Source organism: Canis lupus, chromosome 1 (assembly GCF_011100685.1).
Source record: "Canis lupus familiaris isolate Mischka breed German Shepherd chromosome 1, alternate assembly UU_Cfam_GSD_1.0, whole genome shotgun sequence".
Lineage (NCBI taxonomy): Eukaryota > Metazoa > Chordata > Mammalia > Carnivora > Canidae > Canis > Canis lupus.
Genome location: NC_049222.1, coordinates 28,405,858 through 28,425,966, shown reverse-complemented (window position 1 = coordinate 28,425,966; position 20,109 = coordinate 28,405,858). Strand labels below are relative to the sequence as shown.

General features: G+C 34.5%; 1 protein-coding gene across 18 annotated transcripts in view; it reads left to right on the top strand.

The window, feature by feature from the left end:
- Window positions 1–20,109, top strand: part of AHI1 (Abelson helper integration site 1) — a 233,719-nt gene that overhangs the window by 6,060 nt on the left and 207,550 nt on the right. For all 18 annotated transcript variants that reach the window (XR_005353529.1, XR_005353532.1, XM_038526072.1 and 15 more), the window contains 3 exons: window positions 1,227–1,351; window positions 9,584–10,149; window positions 13,044–13,225. Coding sequence is in view for 16 of the 18 variants with exons in the window: in XM_038526072.1 (XP_038382000.1) it covers window positions 1,227–1,351; window positions 9,584–10,149; window positions 13,044–13,225 (873 nt within the window). In the remaining 2 variants the exon portion in view is untranslated. The remainder of the gene's footprint in view (window positions 1–1,226; window positions 1,352–9,583; window positions 10,150–13,043; window positions 13,226–20,109) is intronic.

Sequence of the window (20,109 nt, the reverse complement as noted above, 5' to 3'; positions counted from 1 at the left end):
AAACTTTCATTATAAAAGAAGGTGACTGCCCTGCAGGCCGTATTTGCCAACACCAGCTCTGGGGCAATCACCCATTCATTCACCATTTATTGAGTAGGTACTCTGTGCTAGATCTCATGATAGTAGTAGGGATGATAGCTAGTACAGTGGGAGAGACAGAGACAATATATTTGTATAGATACACAAATAATTCTACAGTTTCAAGTTGGATTAGGTGCTGTAAAGAAAAAACTGCTGTCTGAGGCATGGGGAGATTTAGATGAGGTTGTGAGGAAATGTTCCACTTTAGAGGCAATATTTGAACAGGCAGCTTAACACCAGGTAGCTGAGAAGTTTAAAGGAAGTTTGCATCAAGTAGAAGCAGTTTCACATGGGAGGGTGCTTATTCTGGTGAAGGAGTGAGAAGGGCAGTATGGCCCGAATATAGGGATCTAAGGGGCTGTTTCTCTTGATTTCAAGCTGTGGAGGTAGGCAGGCCAGGAAGTGAGAACCCTGTAAGGCATATGAAGGACTCATTTAGTTCTAAGTGAAATGAGAAACTCACAAGGTCTTGAGCAAGGAAATAACATGATCTGACTTAAGTTTTAAAAGAAAAAATAACTTTTCAGCTTTTCTTATTTTTTAAATACTGATTATTGACTAGGTAATGTTAGCTATTCTTCACACAAATGATCTTTAACATAGGATTATTCTGATTTTACAGATAACGAAGATGAAGTTTAGAGTTAAGTAAATTGGGTAAGGCCACATAACAGTAGTAGATGCCTCCATACATCACAAGTAGAAAGTTAGTAATAGAAACTTTTAGAGAGAATGGCCCAGTAAGAGGGATACAGGTGAGTGTGGTGTCACCAAAACCAAAAGAAACATTTTTTAAGAAGGAAAGCCCGAGGGGATTCCTGGGTGGCTCAGCGGTTGAGTGTCTGCCTTTGGCTCAGGGCAAGATCCTGGCTGGGATCCTGGATGGAGTCCCACACTGGGCTCCTTGCAGGGAGCCTGCTTCTCCCTTTGCCCGCCGCCCCCCCCCCCCCCCCCCAGTGTCTCTCATGAATAAATAAATAAAATCTTTAAAAAAAAAATTTAAAAAGATGGAAGGATTGGTCAGTTCTAAGGTAGCTAAAGAACTCATGCAGGTATGTATAAGACTGTGTTCTTTAACATGATAATTATGCAGGTATATACTATAATAGAGTTGTTTAGCAAATGATGAGTCTTTATCTTTGCAGTGGAGAGTGAAGCCAAAGTAAAAACCAGAGTTCGCTTTGAAGAATTGCTTAAGACCCACCATGATCTCATTCAGGAAAGAAAAAAACTGAAGAAAAAAATCGGCAAATCTGGAGAAAAAATTGCAGTGAGTAGTTGATCATTTGATAATGATGACTTACATATCTGCATGAAATTATGACTTTTATATTAAACCTCTGAGGAACTTTGGAAATTGATAAATCTATCTCATGGTCGATAACACATGGTAAAATAAAGCTTATGTTAGAATCCACATGACTCTTAGGGCACTGAGTTCAGTTTTCAGTGGTGATCCTACAGGAATAACATATACAAACTGATGAGAGTGGTGAGAGAATGGGCAAACTCAACTAGGCCAACATGTTACTCATTTTTAAAGAAAATTAAGATTTTCAACCCAGAATTGTGATGAATTTAGGGAATAATATCTTAAGATATTCAGTGGCTTATCTTTATTTAGACTTACTCATCTGAGTCTACTCAGCAGAACCAGGAGAAATCAGTGAAATCTTAAGGCAATAATTATCCTTTTATACTTGAGACACACTTTCAAATGATAGACTTTTTGGCAGCACACTTGAAGATTTAAAAATGCAGAACTCAGAGCAGTACTAAACAAATCAGCAATTGACTACATCCTGATTCCAGAGTATTATAGAAAGTATGTAATGGTATCCACAATGTACTTTTCACACCTGTTTCACTGTATTACTTGAAACTTGTACTCCTTTGACCATAATCTGTTATACACACACACACACAACAGGCACAAATAATTTCATGCATGCTCTGGTAATTAGTGCATGGTATTTCTTTGGCAAGAGTTTTATGACTTATTTATAACTTATATTTTACTTGTAACAAATTTTACACTGTTCTGAATTTTGCCATGTGACCTCTTCTAATATTCTTCCTGGCAGCCATCAACATGATAGTACATATTCTAAGCGAGGCAAAAATAAGTACTAACATTGGCCAGAATCCAGCTGCACACACGTGAGAAGGTCACAGTACAGCTGTTTACTATGGCATACCAATTTAGAACTACAGACGGAATGGAGCAGATTAGGTTTCCCATAGTAGATGCTGCCCTTTTATAGAATGTGCTTCTTTTGGTGGTATCAGTGTGAGTATGGTGGCAGATGGTGGATGAAACATTGCATATTAGTTTCTGCCCTCCCTTTTGGTAAGGTGGTATACATTAGACAAAATCAGAAAGAACCCTGGAAACAGTTGAGGATATTTTTATGGACTCAAAGTAGAACCTCATATTTTCTCTTACTGTTAGCACTGGGCTTTGTGAGTTTAGGCCAGGAATGCTCAATTAAATGGATAACCAAAAACTGGGCAGGAGAGCCAGCCATTTACCTATTGTCCATTTTAGATGTTCAGAGTACACAAGTGTGAGGTGACTCGACATAATCTACCCAGACTTTTTAGGTACATAGCAGGCCATGCAAACTTTTTTTTTTTTTTTTAATTCAGGGATAAGTATCCTAGGAAAAATTATTGAGGAAGAGATTTTTCAGCTGAAAAGAAGGGAATGTTCCTGGAGGACTTGGAGAAACACAAAATATTTTTTAAATGATTTACTTTAAAAATTTGAGGAGGAATACCTGTTTTTATTTACTAGATAACAGTGCTTTCTATCTTTCAAGAATTTCTAAACATTGTATATACACTAATTTTTAATACAAACAACAAAATGATGAGGTTTTATCTCCATTTATAGTTGAGGAAACTGGATCACAAAGAGGTTGAATAACTTGCCTAAATTTGCATAGTTAGTGGCAGAACTAGAATTCAAACTCTTAACAGTTTGACTACAGAACTCACTCTCTTAACCACAACCCAGTAGGACCTCTTTGAATAACGTATGGAGAGATGGGACCTTTTCAGAACAAAAACACGTACAGACAGGCTGAGACTGGAAGAGAACCAGGCTGAAATAAGAAAAGGAAGCAAGGAAAAGGCTGTAATAACAGAACTCATAATAATGGCAGATCCACCTTATTGTTTTTCAGCAATCTGTTAGGCACTCTGATAAGAGTTTCCCAAGTGCTATTTCTGATTCTCATGTTAATCATGAAATGTAGGTTTTGGGGCTCTTATTTTGCATGAGAGGTTTTATAACCATCAGAACAGAAAAACCACTTAACAAAGATGTAGGTTTGCCAGAGCCATATAACCAGAAATAGAGTGGGATTTAAAACCACAGTCTCTCCATATTCTGCCTTTAGTTGCTTTTTAAAAACTATATCTTAGGCCTAAAATAGTAGAATTGGTTCCATGGAAAAATCTAATTAGTGGTAAGGAAGATAAATTTGAGGCATTCTTCATGAGAAAAAATGGCTAAAAATTAAACTGAAATAAGTAATGAGGACATATAGAAAGAAATACTTGACCTACATTTCCATATGGTGTTAATGGAGCAGAAACAGTAGAAGGAGCATGATTAGGATGTAGGAAGAGATGAGTCTATCTTGCATTTTAGGTAAAATTTATGAGATGAAAACTATATTTAGAATTTTTTAATTTCAAGAGAAAAATTAATTTTGCAAGTATCTCAACAGAAAAAGAAACACCTGGTACATTTCTGGCTTCTCTTAGGAAACCCTAAATCTAGATAAAGCAATATCTACATAATATTGAGGGAAAAAATTGTGTCACAAGAAATCTGGCCACCTAAGTGTCATTTGTTTGTGAGGTCAGTAGTGAACATGGAAATTAACAGAGAATTACTACAGGAGTTAAGAATACGATTGAAGGTGTATTATTTGAATATGTAGTATCATTTCCAGAAAGAGGAATCAAAATTAAGAATTTAAGAATAGAGAAATTATGATCTGAAAATACATTTGCAGAGTCTTTTGAGACCAGTTAAACATATAGAACTTTCTTTATTATTTTTGCCAAAAATAATTACTGAAGATTTATATTAGATAATGTACATATGATAATGTGAAATAACAGAAACATTGTTCTCAAACGTTGAGCAAAGGTTTCCTAGCTTGCAGAGAAAGTCCTATAACTAGTACTTTTACCTAAAGTGTAGTCAGAAGTTACTTCATCTTGGAGTTTAAAATAAGTGAAACAAATAATATGTAAAATAGATTATTATATTATTATTATGTTATTATACTATTATAATAATAGATATCATAATATAATAGATATTATATTATCAAAGTCATCAGAGGTCAAGAAAAAATAACAGATTTTTTTTAAAGAAACAAAAATAACGAAAGAAGAAATTTAAGAATAAACTCTTAGTGTTCCCTGGGTGGTTCACTCAGTTGAGTGTCCCAACTTTTGGCTTTGGCTCAGGTCATGATCTCAGGATCATGAGATGAGCCCCAGGTCAAACTCTGAGTCAGGCTCTCTGTTGGGTATGGAGCCTGGTTAAGATTCTCTCTCCCCTTCTGCCTGCCATCACCCCCCAACCCCCACACGCACACACATTCTCTCTCTCTCTTAAAAAAAAAAAAAGTAATTAAAAAAAATATTTTGGGGCACCTGAGTGCCTCAGTCAGTTAAGTGTCTGCTTTCAGCTCAGGTCATGATTCTGGGGTCCCAGGATTGAGCTCTGAGCTCTGCATGGGGCTCCCTACTCAGCAAGGAGTCTGCTTCTCCCTCTACCCTTCACCCTGTTTGTGCTCTCTCTTTCTTACTCTCTCAAATAAATCTTTTAAAAGAAAAAGAATATCTTAAAAATTGGCTATCATTCAACATCAGTAAATCAGTACAAATAAGTTGAATAAAAACCATATGATCGTATAAAAATAAGGAGAAAAGCCATAATATTTTATTTGGAAAAGGATATTAATGATTTTTGAAAAAAATAATTTGGTGTTCACATAAGTGGTAATTATGTACTCTCTGAGATATTATTGTAGATGATTTTGGGAGTTCCCAGAGTCCCCTTTGAGAAGAGAGGATAGTCCCTGGATGAACCTATAGACACTTCACCAACAAGTACTTCCTTTAAAATCAGGATCCATAAGGAAAGATCTCTTTTCACCCATAATTAATATTCTTGAAGTTTTAGTAAATATAATTAGACAAGAAATGTAAATAATGTTAGTGATTTTCTTCACCTGATATTTGTCCCTACTGCATGCCAGGGACTATGCCAAGTGCTCTGCATGTAAGAATCCTGTCATGGGGAGTACAGCTTGGAGAACTGGGGCACAGAGAGGTCAAGGAACTTACCAAGGATCTTATAACTAATAATAGTGAATCCAGATCCTTATAACTCCAGAGCTTTATTCATGACAGTTGATTGGTGCTGCTTCCCCGATATGCCAGTGGTAGCGTGAACAAATGTGTGACTCTTAGCTAGGGGGGTAAGTGCTTATTATTGATAGTCCAAATAGTAATGTTCTGAGAAAACCTGTGTGAATCAATTGAACGTGAACAAGGTTAAGTATACAAAAATCATCTGTTAACAGCCTAGAAACCATGAATCAGAAAAAAATACTGCGGGACAGAAAATAAAGATTTCATATATAGAAGCCACAAAAGTCCTGCAAGATTTTAAAAATAAATTGTTTGAAAATACAGATTCTATATTAGTAGGTATTTCAGAAAGCTTGAACTTTATATATGCTGGTTCTTTTAAGGTTGGCCCAGCAATAGCAGTCTCCAGTAGACTACTTTTTTCAGTTGACAAAATGAGACTAAAGTTATGCAGAAGAATAAAAAAGGAAGATTAACTAAAAAATTTGAAAGAAAAAAGTGAGGGAAGTGTAGCTTTTCCAGATGTTCCAAGAAGTTATAATACAAGAACTAGTATTGGTATGTAGTTGACTCTTGAACAGCAGGGGTTTCAGTTGAAATTCTTCTAATTTTTGACTTCCCCAACACTTAACTGGTAATAGTCTCCTATTGACTAGATACTGATAACAAACAGCCCATTGACACATAGTTTATATGTTACATGTATTATATACAGTATTCTTACAATAAAGCCAGAGAAAATGTTAAGAAAATCATAAGAGAAAATACATTTATAGTACTGTATGGTATGCATTATAAAAAAAATCCACACGTAAGTGAACCCACACAGTTCAAACCCATGTTGTTTAGGGCTAATTGTAGTTGCTTTTGCTTCGGCGGGAAAAGGTCAGTTAGAGCCTCATTTTATTGCACATACCAAATTACATTTCAGACATCTTAAAAATTAATAAACATTAAAAATAGGAAAATAGAAGTAGCTGATTCAGTCTTCCAGTGTGGAAAGATACTCTGATCTTATAAGGGATAAAAGATATCCCAAGTAAACCAGTCACAGAAACCAGTTATACTGTATGATTCCATGTATGTGAAAAATTCTAGACAAGACAAAACTACCTTGATAGAGAGCAGATGAGTGCTTGAGTGGGATTAGGGCATGGAAGACTAGAGGTTGACTTTGTACAAGAATGTGTGGGATGATGGAAATGTTTAACATCGTGATTATGGTAGTGGTTGTATTTACCAAAATTTACCAAATTTACCAAAATTCATTTAATTCTGTACTTAAAATTGGTGAATTTTATATGTAAGTTGTATCTCAGTAAAGCTGATTTAAAAAACAAACTGAAGCAAAGATGCATATTATTAAACTTGTTTGATTTCCTCCTGCTTAAAGAAAGAAAGACAAAAGGATGAGCAAAGAGATAATAGAACATGAACAGATGTATTTGGAGCACTTCAAAATTCAGTCATAATCTAATCCTTGAAATATTAAAGTCCATAAAATAGTTTTTTTTAACTATAGTACAACAAAACTAGAAATAACAAAATTGAAAATTTAAAAGCCATTTGGAAATTTATAAATCATCCCATAAAGTTGTTAGCAAGAGAAAGGAATGAAAACAACCAAAAGCTGGATATTTAAAAACTAATAAAAACATCAGTACAGTGATGTGTAATGTATGATTTACTACCAAAAAATACCCTACGAATTGTATTTATTGTGTGGTTTTAAAAATTAATTGAATAAAGCCAAAACATGAAAAACAAATGTAAAGTCATAGTATAAAATTTAAATAATATTAGTACAAAGGTTGACTGACAGGTAAGTGGAAGAGAGTAAATAAAAAACTGAGCCTCCTCTGATTAAACTGTCCCATAATTCCATTTTTTAAATCTTCTAAACCGTAATTCTTCCATTTCTAATTCTTGGTTATCTTTTTCCAATTATTTCCTTCAGGAGTGTCCTCACCATTTGTACATATTGCCACTATATTTCTGGTACTCACTGATAAAGTAAAAAGATTTGTATGTACTCCATTTTAACATAATGGAAATTCAAAGTTATGAGGTATGAGTATATTCATAGCAAGGAGACAAAAATAAGTCTCTGAAAAGATTAGCAATGATTTTCCTTGTGTAAAGTAAGCAGAATTGAGCTTTGGGTCTTTTTCTCTTTACATATTTTCTAGTTCTTTTATTTTTAATTTTTTCTTTCTAACTGTTTTAAGTTAAGCACATATTGCTTCTAGAAACAGAACATGTAAAAATAAATTTATTTTTAAAGAGAAATCATTTTTATTAGATTTGATCAGGGAAGATGTTTTAAAAGGTGTGGCTCCATAATTTAATCTTTGAAGAATAGGTAGAATTTGGAAATCTATTTTAAGGTAAGCAAAAGAGTCTTGGAGATGGTAAAATATTGGATATATATTAGGATACTAATCTTTTCAACATTTCTCCATCTTACACATGTATTAGATATTTTCCAACTACTTTTAAACATGAGGATTTTTTAAAAATTGAACTTTAGTCTTCATTGATAAGCTGGTCTATTTCTGAGAGTATTCTTCATTTTGATACTGGCTTCCATCTTCTAGCACTTTGGTTTGCCCATTGTGTTTTTCTTTTCTTTTTCTTTCTTTTTTTTTTTTTCCATTGTGTTTTTCAACACATCTCCTAAGCTTTTATTTCTGTTAGTCAAAATTTTAATTCTAACATCTGCCGGTTTTCTTTATTCGATATGCTTTTGAATTACCTTGATATTAATTACATTTATTTTAAGTTCTGATTTTGTATGTGCTCTTAATTCATGTTCCCTCCTTATTAATTTTTCTGTTTTATTGAGTTTATGACCTTTCATTTTGCAACTTCAGTTTTTATTAGCTTTTAGATATCTAGTCATATTTCTATTGGAGAATCTCTCTTCTCCAGCCTATTGGTTGTTTACAACATAATCTACTTCTGTCATGGGTGAGGGTTGAACCTACCTGAAGCATGCTGCTGTGTCTCACTATGTTCAACTGTTTTATCCTTTGAATGAAAGTCACCATCTAACACAAATGGAGGTAGGGGACAGAGCTGTCCCTCCCAGCTCCTCAATTGGTCATCCTCAGGTTATCCCCTCCTGGGATACTTGACTTTGGGCTTACTTGACTCTGGGCTTATGGATTCTTCAGAACCACCCTTCTCTAGAAAAGTCTTTTCCTATGGACTATGTTTTTTTCTACTAATTTCTTTTTAATTTTTATTTATTTATGATAGTCACGGTGGGGGGGGGGGGCAGCGGGGGCAGACACACAGGCAGAGGGAGAAGCAGGCTCCATGCACCGGGAGCCCGACGTGGGACTCGATCCCGGGTCTCCAGGATCGCGCCCTGGGCCAAAGGCAGGCGCTAAACCGCTGCGCCACCCAGGGATCCCTACTAATTTCTTAATCTAATCCTGACTATATTTTATCCTTGGGAAATTTCTCAAAATATTTATTTTATTACTAGTAACATTCCTCTTTGATTTCTAGCATTTTTATTTAAAATATCTCATTTAAAATAATTTTGATTAGAGAAAGATATCCAGGTGTGTTTAGTCTGTGATTTAACATAATTTTATAATATTTGGCAGCATTTTCGGTGATGTATTTGGATTAATTGTAGGATAATTCTAAACTACAGACTTTTGATTTTAGAATGTGATTATGAATTAAGATAAATGACGTGGGTGTGTTTTGGGGAACCTGAAGTGCTTTAACTCTGGCTCTTTTAGCAATTTCTCAAATATCTTATAATTAAAGTATGGATCATTCTGCCAAAGAGAAAAATAACATTTGAGATTTGGGCAATTTATTCACTTCTAGAAAGTCATTAAGTATTTTTTCCCCATGTTAATGATCTCATTTAATCTGAAGTTACTCTCAGAAATTACGAATCTAATGCCAAGAGAATAAACTAGGATAGTGCTAATGAGACAGTCTAGAATGGTATTAGTATGTTCAAGTAAAAAATGAAATGATTTTCCCAGTAGTACACACTGAACTGTGATCATTGTGTTTTATATCACTGAATTGTGCTTGGCTGAAGCTTTGTCACTGTGTCTTCTTTTCCTAGCTTGATACTGTTAGAAGCAATCTTCAGAAAAGTAAAGAAACTAAAAGTGATGATGTCAGTTCTTCAAACACTACTAACCTAGAGAAGAACATGCCAGGCACTAAAAGCAAACTAAGGAATTCCCAGTCAACACCTGAAAATCCAGATGATGTTACTGTAGAGGAAGACAGGCAATGGAAGGCAAGTAAAAAAGTTATTAAAACGGTACTCCAGATGACTGCACAAGGAATGGAACTGGAAACTCCCATGAAGAAAGTGGATTCCACACATCAGAAAGCACGAACCAAGTCACAGCCAGGGGTTGCTCATCAGAAGAGCGAGAAGGCAGATGAAGAAAGAGAAAATAATAATGTAGATGAGGAAGAAGAACTGATGCAAGTATACCAGCTCCAAGTAGCTGAAGAAATGGCAAAGGAGATTAAGAAGAAAATAAGAAAGAAACTCAAAGAACAGTTGACTTACTTTCCCCTAGATACTACTTCTTCATTGCATGATGGCAAATTGAACAGTGAGAAAAAAATAAAGAAAAAAAAGAAAGTTCCAATTTCATCTAAAGCTGAAACAAGGTACTTTGCATTGAAAAATATGAAGTGTCCTCTTTAAAAAAAACACTCACATTCTCAGCTTTTGAGTGATGTCTGTAGTTACACTAAGAAAATTTTTAGACTTTCTTGTGGATACATTGCGAGTATAATAATAACAGTTACCTTTTCCATTGCACTTTAGTGAGTGCTAAATGCTTTACAAGAATTAAGTCATTTATTCCTTGTAACAACGTGAGGAATACTATCACCCTATTTTGCAGATAAGGAAACTTGAAGGATTTAAGTCACAGAACCAGCAAGAAGCTGAACTAAAACTAAAACCTTAGCAGTCTTATTCTAGGGTCTCTACCCTTAAATACTTATTCAGGGAATGCCTGGGTGCTCTGTGGTTGAGTGTCTGCCTTTGGCTCATGTGATCCGAGGGTGTGGGATCAAGTCCCACATCAGACTCCTTTCAGGGAGCCTGCTTCTCCCTCTGCTTGTGTCTCTCTGTCTCTCTCTCTCTGTGCCTTTCATGAATAAAAAAATAAAATCTTTAAAAAATAAATAAATACTTATTTAGATCTGGTTATTAAATAATAGAAACCCAATGTATTTCTCTTTTTTGAATTATAAATGCCTATTTGGTTATATGAATATAGTGTTTTTCCTTCATTATACAAATATTTGCTTATTATAGAACATACAACAAAGACACAAAGAAGAAGGTAAAGTAACCTAAGCATCCAAAGGTAATCATAAGCATTTTGGTATTCTAGTCTTTTTATGTATATGATGCTTATACATATATGTTAGTATATGTAATGTGAGCACTTCTGTGATCATATTCATATTTATATATCTCTCTGGGGAAAACAAGATAAAAAATGTCTTTAACTTTGCTTTCTGTAATCCACATTTATGTAAATAACTTGAGGTAGGAATATTCTATATTTGATTATTTCCCAGTGTTTGGGGACAGTTTCCTTTAATGTTCTCATCTAAAAATAATTTCCCTTGGGACACCTGGGTGGCTCAGTGGTTGAGCATCTGTCTGTCTTTGGCTCGGGGCGAGATCTCAGGGTCCTGGAATCGAGTCCCACATTGAGCTCCATGCGAGGGGTCTGCTTCTCCCTCTGCCTATATCTGCCTCTTTCTCTGTGCCTCTCATTAATAAATAAATACATACATACATAAATACAAACAATAATAATTCCTCTTACTAAAAGCTAGACTACCAGAAGTAACAAAAAGGAGAGCAAAGAGTTGCTATATGAATGTGTTCATATATGTATTAACCATCTGTTACTGCATAAGAAAACTCCAGAACTTAGCAAAACAATGAACATTTATTGTCTCACAGTTTCTGTGGATCAGGAATCTGAGCATGGCTTAAGTGGGTACCACTGACTTCAGCTACTTTCAGGATGTCAGTGGGGGTATAGTCATCTTAAGGCTTGGCTGGAGGAGGATCTGCAAGTGACAGAGATGTTGGAACACTTGGAAGATCCACTTCTAAACTCACTCATTTGGTGCTTGGCAGGTCCTCAGGTTCTGACTAACTTTTGGCCAGAGACATCATCGGTTCTTTGCCACATGAACCTCTCCATATGGGCTACTCACAATATGGCCACTTGCTTTCTCAGAGAGCTGAGAGAGAGAGAGAGAAGTCAGTCTTTATGGAACCTAATCGTGGCTTGGAAGTGGCATCCATTACTTTTGTCATATTTTGTCTATAAGAAGTGGGTCACCAGACCCAGCCCACAATCAAGGCGGAAAGGGTTAGACAAAGATACTAATGGTAGGAGGTGAGGATCATTGAAGGCCATCTTAGAGGCCACTTGCTACAGTATACCATAAATCAATCTTAGAGCTGTCATATCTGTTACGAACTGTTAAGCCATACTCACTATTAAATGTTCATGAATTTTAAATAAAACCATGGGTTCCATGACTGTGGCATGCGACAGGTAGTTCTCTTTAAATAATAGTATTTGGTGATGTGATAAAATAGCTTAGCTTTCAAATATTTTGAAATATCTCTTTAATATTTTTATTTCTCAACCTCTTTTTAAAAATATGACTATATTAGAAGTGAGTTTTTTATTTAGATGCAGATTTTTTACTTGATAAATTACAAACTTTATTTATTTATTTATTTTTAAAGATTTAATTTATTTATTCATGATAGTCACACAGAGAGAGACAGAGAGGCAGAGACACAGGCAGAGGGAGAAGCAGGCTCCATGCAGGGAGCCCGACATGGGATTTGATCCCGGGTCTCCAGGATCGTGCCCCGGGCCAAAGGCAGGCGCCAAACCGCTGCACCACCCAGGGATCCCAAATTACAAACTTTAATAGGCTGGTTTCTCTCTACCACTGAGTATAATAACTCTATGCTGCTATCCCATACCATTTATTAGTTCATGTGATGCAGATTTTCATTTCAATAATAGCCTTCTGAAAATGTAGTGGCATACCAGCCACTGGAAAGCACAAGCAATTAATTGTTACCTAGAAATAAAAAGTTGAATATCTGAAGTCTCTTGAAAGCAGAACAAACTTAGAATACTTTTTTGCTTTTAAATGATTTAGAAATTTGTTCATTAATCATTTGCTTAGCAGCAAAGTTGAGGATGTTTTGATCAGTTCTACAGAAAAACAGGTCTATTGCTCATAAAATACAATTTCATCTTTTCTGGGAGTTTAGAGCTCAAGTTTAATTTGGCTCATGGGTATATAACTCATCACCAAGTATAAAATAATACCCATTGATACCTAATTTGACATGTCACCATTTTAATGATAATAATGTGTCCTAACAAGAAGTAATACTGATTTTAGGATTATCCTTAACTCCCTTTACTGTTCACTTTGCTGCATCATTAAGAAGAAGAATGTATTTGTAATGGTTTGTACTTGGATTGTATTTGCAGTATATCGAACATCTCCAATGACACAGTTGAAGGTGAACAAAAGAAGGGATCTCCAGTTAGAACAGTTACCTCAGATTCTCATCAAGATGGTAAAATAAGCTCAATGGAAGACAATGTAGAAGACAGCATGCAAGATGACACAAAATGCAAATCAAAAAAAAAGAAAAAGAAGGCTAAATCAGGTTTGTTATCCAAATTAAGAGAAAAATGTGTGACTTGGTAGAAATAACTTGATTTTAGGTGAATCCTTAAAACTAAAAATCTAGTCCCAAAGACTGATTTTAGAAATCCAGAATAGAATACAGTTGACTCTTGAACAGCATGGATTTGAACTTTCCACAACCACTTAAACAGATTTTTTTTCAATAAATAAGTACAGTACTATATAAATGTATTTTCTTTAGGACTTTCTTATAACATTTTCTTTTCTCTGACTTGCTTTTAGAGTAAGAATACGGTATGTAATACACATAACATGCAAAATATGTGTTGATTGACTGTTTAGGTTATCAGTAAAGCTTTTGGTGACCAATAGGCTGTTAGTAAAGTTTTGGGGGAGTTAGAGGTTAAATACAGATTTGCAAACATGCAGGGGTTTGGCTCCCCAACCCGAGAATTGTTCAAAGGTCAGCTATATTTGGCATTTGTTCTGGATTCACGTATAATAAATCATTCATTTATTTGTAACTGTGGGTCTCTGTGGTGAGTTAATAGTACTTAAGTCATCTCTAATTCTTGACTTAATTTAACTGAACCCTAGAATGACATTAACTTTGTAGTTGTCGTTGTGCACAGATTTCTTTTTTATGCCATTGAGTTTAGAATCCCTATATAATTAAGACTCATATTTGTTAAAAGCTATAAATGGACAACAACAGCCAGTAAGTATTTCAGGTGTGTAATCTGTCACACATGATTGCCTTGCCACATCCTTAGCCTAATTCAGCTTCTGTCTTTCCTTCTTGCTTTCCTTCCCCCGATCCTTGCTTTCTATCTTCCTCTTTACTCATTTCTTTCCTCCTCTTATTTTTCTCTGTTATTGCATTTTCCCTATTTCTTACATCTTTTCCTTCCCAATTTCCATCTAATTGGTGAAAAATTGGGACCAAAATAGGCAATTTTAGAATTTATGGTAGTTATTCATTGGATATGCTATTGATGATGCTTCGTGGTTCATTACTACATGTTTGTAAAACCTTTATAGAAGTGTGATATACATAAAGAAAAGTGTACGTGTTACAAGTATCCACAAAGCCACTTAGTGGATTTTCACAAACTGAACACGCCTATGAAATTGTCATCCGAATCCAGAAACAACATCATGAACAAAAACCCCTTCAATCCCCTTCACATTCATTGCTCTTTGGGAGTAAACATTATCTCGACGTCTAACACAGCTTATTTTTGCCTGGTTTTCTACTTTAATGTAAATAGAAGCAGAAATACTGTGCTCTTTGCACCTGGCTTCTTTCACTCAAAATTGTTTCTGTGAGATTTTTATACTGTGTTGTATGTAGTTGAGCTAATTATCAGTTCTGCTTTTGCACTGTATTAGGTATCCATTGTGTGAATATACTGCAATAATTCACTGATTGTACTGATGGACATTTAAGCTGTTTGTAGTTTTAGATGATTACAGATAAAGCTAGTATATTCTAGTTATGTCTTTTAGTGAGCATATATATACATTTTTGTTGGATATCTATTTTTTTAGCATAGAATCCTTTATGAAATTCTTGTGTCTTTTAGAACTACTAACAGGTGGGACACAGCTTGGAAAATGCTACTTGGGAACATGGCTGTGATTCCTTAAATCTAGCATCAAAAAAAAAAAAAAAAAAAAAACTTTGAAAGTATTCCTAACTGCTTTCTAATATATTTATTTTGTTGGGCATCTTCTTAGGAGAGAGTCGCTGTCAGAGATTATGAGTATTTTTCACTTTAATAAATTCTTCCCATTTTATGGAGTTGGTGTACCAGTTAATTTTATTAGCAGTGTTTGAGGGCTTCCAATGTGAGCATTTTCTTCATGTTTACTGTCTGCTTGGATTTATTTGTAAATTTGTCTTCTGTGTGTATTTTTAAGAAATAGAATTGTCTTTTATAATTTATGAGAATGTTTTATATAGCTTGACATCAGTCTTTTCTCAGATACGAATACATATAGATATATATTGCAGACATTTTCCCACTCTGGGTTTTACTATTACTGAATTCTTTTGAAAAGCAGAATTCTAAAATTTGATAATAGCCCTATTTATCCATTTTTTCCTTTGATGCCAAGTGTTTTCTGTGATGTAAGAAATCTTTCCCAAGTCATGAAGATGTTTTTGTATGTATTATTTCTAAGTTTTTTGTTTTGCATTTCACAATTAGCTCTGCAGTTCATCTGCAGTTGATCCCTGTGTATGATGAGAGAGAGGTAGTAGTTAAAACCCTTTTTTTTCTGCTGTGAATGTGTAATTGATCTAATACCAATCTACACAAGAGAGCATCTATTTTTCCGCGGTATGGCAGTGTCACTATTATCAGAAGTAACATGACTATGGGAATGGATCAGTTTCTATTCTGTTACATTAGACTGTTCGTATCAACACAACTATTATTTAATTACTATAGTTTATGATAGATCTCACTATTCAGTTATGTATGTACTCCAACAGTTTTTTCTTCTTAGCATTATCTGGGCTATCCTTTGCCCTCTGCATTTCCATATGAATTTTAAAAGCAGCTTCTCATTTCTCCCTCTTCCTTCCTCAACCCCCACAATTATTTTGATTCAGATTAGGTGAATCAGAAGAGATTCACAATTCAACAAATATCTAGATAGACTTGATATCTTTACAAAGTATGAATTCTTGCCATCCATGAAATTGGTATGCACCTCCATTTATTTACATCTCCAGTTTATCTTGGTAATATTTCAAGTTTCAGATGAATCTGTCCTTAGATTTATTCCTAGGTATTTGATGTTTCTTAAAGCTGTCATAAGTGGCATTGTTTTTTAAATTTTTATTTTGTTTGTTGCTGATAGGTATGTTTGCATACATGCATAAAAATATATGCAAAGAGAAATGGAATTGATTTTTAAAAAGTTAACATTGTATCCAGTGTTCTGGCTAAATTTATTTATTACTTCTAAGAGCTCATTGTTTTGAATTTTTACATACACCGTCATATCATCTGTTAATAATGATTGTTTCATTGTGCCTTTTTTTAGTCCTTATATCTTTTCTTTCCTCAAAACACTGGCTAGTACTTCCATTATAGTGTTAAATACCTTGGGGAAAAGCTTCCATTAATTCACTGCATAGTGTAATGTTTGCTGTGGGCTTTTCTGTAAATATCTTTATCAGTTTATGAGTTACTTTGTATTCTAATTGGCTAATGGTTTTTTAAAATCATGAAGAGCTACTGAATTTTACTACGTGCTTTTTTTTGTATCTTTCAACTTGGTTATTTAAATTTTCACCATTTTTTTCTATTAATGTAGTTCTTAATATTCAAATGTTTCTATTTGAATATTAAGCTATCTTTGTGTTCCTGGCAGCGATTAGAGGGACCAGCTGCTTGATTATGATGTATTCTCTCTCTCTCTCTCTCTAAATATATATATATATATATATATATTTTTTTTTTAATCTGTTACTGGATTTGATTTGCTGATACTTTGTTTAGGATTTTTTATCTGGGGTCATGAGAGAGAATGATTTGTACTTTTTCTTTCTTGAAATACCCAGAGTTTTTGATATCAAGGTTTTTTGATAATCTTAAAAACAATTGGGAAATTTTTCATCATTCTCAGTTCTGTGGAAACATTTGTATAAACTGGTGTTATTTCTTCCATAAATGTTTGAAAGAATTTACTAATGAAACCTTTTAGGCCAAGATTTCTTTGTGGGAAGAATTTTAAATAAGATTTAGTTTCTATAATAAATATCATTCTTCATATTTTCTGTATCTTCTGTCAGCCTTGAGAGACTGTATTTCTTGAGGAATTTGATCATTTAATCTGCACTTTCAAATTTTGTTTGTCTATAGTATCTTGAAAGCATGTCTCTTATATTGATAATTTGTTTTTTCTCAATTTCTTGACCAGTCTCAGGATTTTCAGTTTCCAAAGAATCAGCCATTGGCTTTGATTTTATCTTTTGTACATTTGTGTACTAATTTGAATATTTTATTTATATTGGTTTCTTCATTTTGTTTTCTTTAATTTGCTGTTTCTAGCTTTGCAAGATAGATTTTATAAGATTTCAGTCTTTATACATATTTAAGACTTGAACTTCTCATCTAAGTACATTAGCTGCATCCCACATTTAATATATCCTATCATTCAATAAAAACATTTTCGAATTTCTGTTTCAATTTGTCCTTTGATCACCCATTTTTAGAAGTATATTGTTTCGTCTCAGCCAGGAGGTCATTCTCTAGTTACCATTTTGTTTTTGTTTCTATCTGCTATTGTTGTCAGAGAACATACTGTGCATGATTTCAATCTCTGAATTTATTGAGGTTTTCTTTATGATCAGTTTATGGTCAATTTGATAAATACTCCATGTGCACGTGAAAAGAATGTGAATTCTGATGTCATTGGGTGCAGTGTCCTGTGTTCATCAGATCAAGTTTATTGTGTCCATCTCATCATCCTGAGTTTTTTGGCCTACTTACTCTATCCATTTGTTGAGACAAGTATTCAGATTTGCACTGTGATTTTGGGTTTTTCTGTTTCTTTTTATTTCCGTTAGATTTTTTAAAATACATATTTTGAAATTATGTTACTGAATAAACTCATGTGTTGGATTGTTATATCTTCCTATTAAATTGACTCTTCCAAGTTGTCTTATTAATCATTTAGGCTGCTATCACAAAATATCATAGACTGGATGGCTTAAACAATAAATAGTTATTTGCACAGTTCTGGACCCCGAAAAGTCCAAGATCAAGGCACGCTTCAGATTTGGTGTCTGGTGAGGACCTACTTCCTGGTTGTAGACTGATGTCTTTCATTATAACCTCAGAGTAGCTCTTTGGGCTCCCTTTTATAAAGACACTAATCCCATTCATGAGGGCTCTACCCTCATGACCTGATCACCTCCCAAAGGCCCTACCTCTTAGTACTATCGATAACACTGGAAGTTAGGATTTGAATATGAATCTTACGGGACACAAGTCTTCAGTGTATAAAAGCAATCATTATACAGTGTTCTTTTTTATCTCTAATAATTTATTTTCCTCAAACTCTACTTGCAGTTTGAGTTTGCATAGTACAGTTTTTCCTATCCTCATTTCTTTGTCATTACCCACAACACATTGCCAGCTAGTGCCAACTTGGTGGAGGAGGGGTAGCCCTCATGTCTTCAGGTTTGGATAGAGCTTGCCATTACTCCATTTCTCACCCATCCTACCCCCCAGCCTTCTTGCCTGTGCCTACTTTGCATCCCATTTGTTTGGAACACAGTGTCTCTGCATTTCCTACCTTTTTTGCCTTCACCTCTTTTCTTTCCCTACCCTAGAACATGGCGGGGGTGGGGGCATCTCAGCCCCCAGCCTGTGAGCTCCTTGGGGGCAGACCCTCAGTAAATGTGAAAAGCAAATCTTATTTGCAATCTTTCTGTGTTCTTATATTTATTATCTCACTGTTTTGTGTATGATTCTCCTGTCTTATATTCCTTTTTCTTCTTGTCTTCTTTTATCATGTTATTTAAAATTTTTTCTTTTTATATTAACTTGTTAATTATACATTCTTTTACAGTTTTTTAATTGTTATCCTCAAGTACATTAAGTTTATTCTTGATTTATTATGGTCTAATACAAATTAATTTCCTAGCAAAACATACTTTCCCAACACTGCCAGAACATTAGAATAGTTTAATTCCATCCGTATTTTGTCAGGTGCATTTCCTGCATCTTTCTCCTGCCTCATGTTTCTTGTCAGGCATTTTAGTACTGCATGTATTTTAAACTTCACAGCTATTATAGTGACTATTTTGTACAGCTGATATTAATATTTTTAAAGATTTTATTTATTCATAAGAGAGGCAGAGGGAGAAGCAGGTTCCCTGTGAGGAGCCTGATGTGGGACTTGATCCCAGGACCCCGGAATCACCCCCTGAGCCAAAGGCAGATGCTCAGGCACTGAGGCACCCAGGTGCTCCAGCTGATATTAATTTATATTCACCCCCAAATTTATTGTTTTGTTAATGAATTTACATTTTTCTTTTTTATATCTGTTTGAAGAGTTCAGTTTAGTATTTCTCCTAGTATGGGCCTGCTAATTCCCTCAGATTTTACTGTGTTAAAATGTCTTTACTTTCACCTTTGAACCCTATTTGCTAGCATAGAATTTTAGGCTACAGGTTGGTTTTGTTTAGTACTTTGGAGAAGTCATACAGCTGTCTTCTGGCTACCATCATATTTCTGTGTCCAGCAGTTATGTTTCATTAATGGGATTGTGACTTTTTTTCCTCTGACTTATCTTTAGATTTTCTTTTTGCTTTTGATGACCGTGTTTTATCACATTATGCTTAAATATAGCTTTGTTAGAATTTACCCTGCTTAGAGTTTACTGGTTGATATCATTTATCAGTTGTGGAAAATTCTTGGCCATTACTTTTTAGATTGTGGCTTCTTTATTATTCCTTTCTCTTTTTCTAGATTATGAATTCACATATGTTCTTTTACCTGTGACTGCATGTTTCTTATGTTTTTTCCCTATATTCTTTTTAAATTTTTTTCCATTATGCTTCAGTTTGGATATTGATACTGATCTTTTTTCTACTTCACTAATCATGTCTGTCCTTGTGTCCAGTATGCTGTTAAACACCTCTATATATTGAGTTATTAATTTCAGATGCTATTTTTTTTTTTAAGTAGGCTCCAGGCACAGCGCTTTTTTTTTAAGTAGCCCTCCAGGCACAGGGCTTGAACTCACAACCCTGAGATCAGACCTGAGCTGAGATAAAAAATCAGATGCTCAGCTGACTGAGTCACCTAGGCACCTCTCAGATCCTGTATTTTTCATTCCCAGAATACCTGTTGGGTGTTTGTTTGTTTGTTTGTTTCA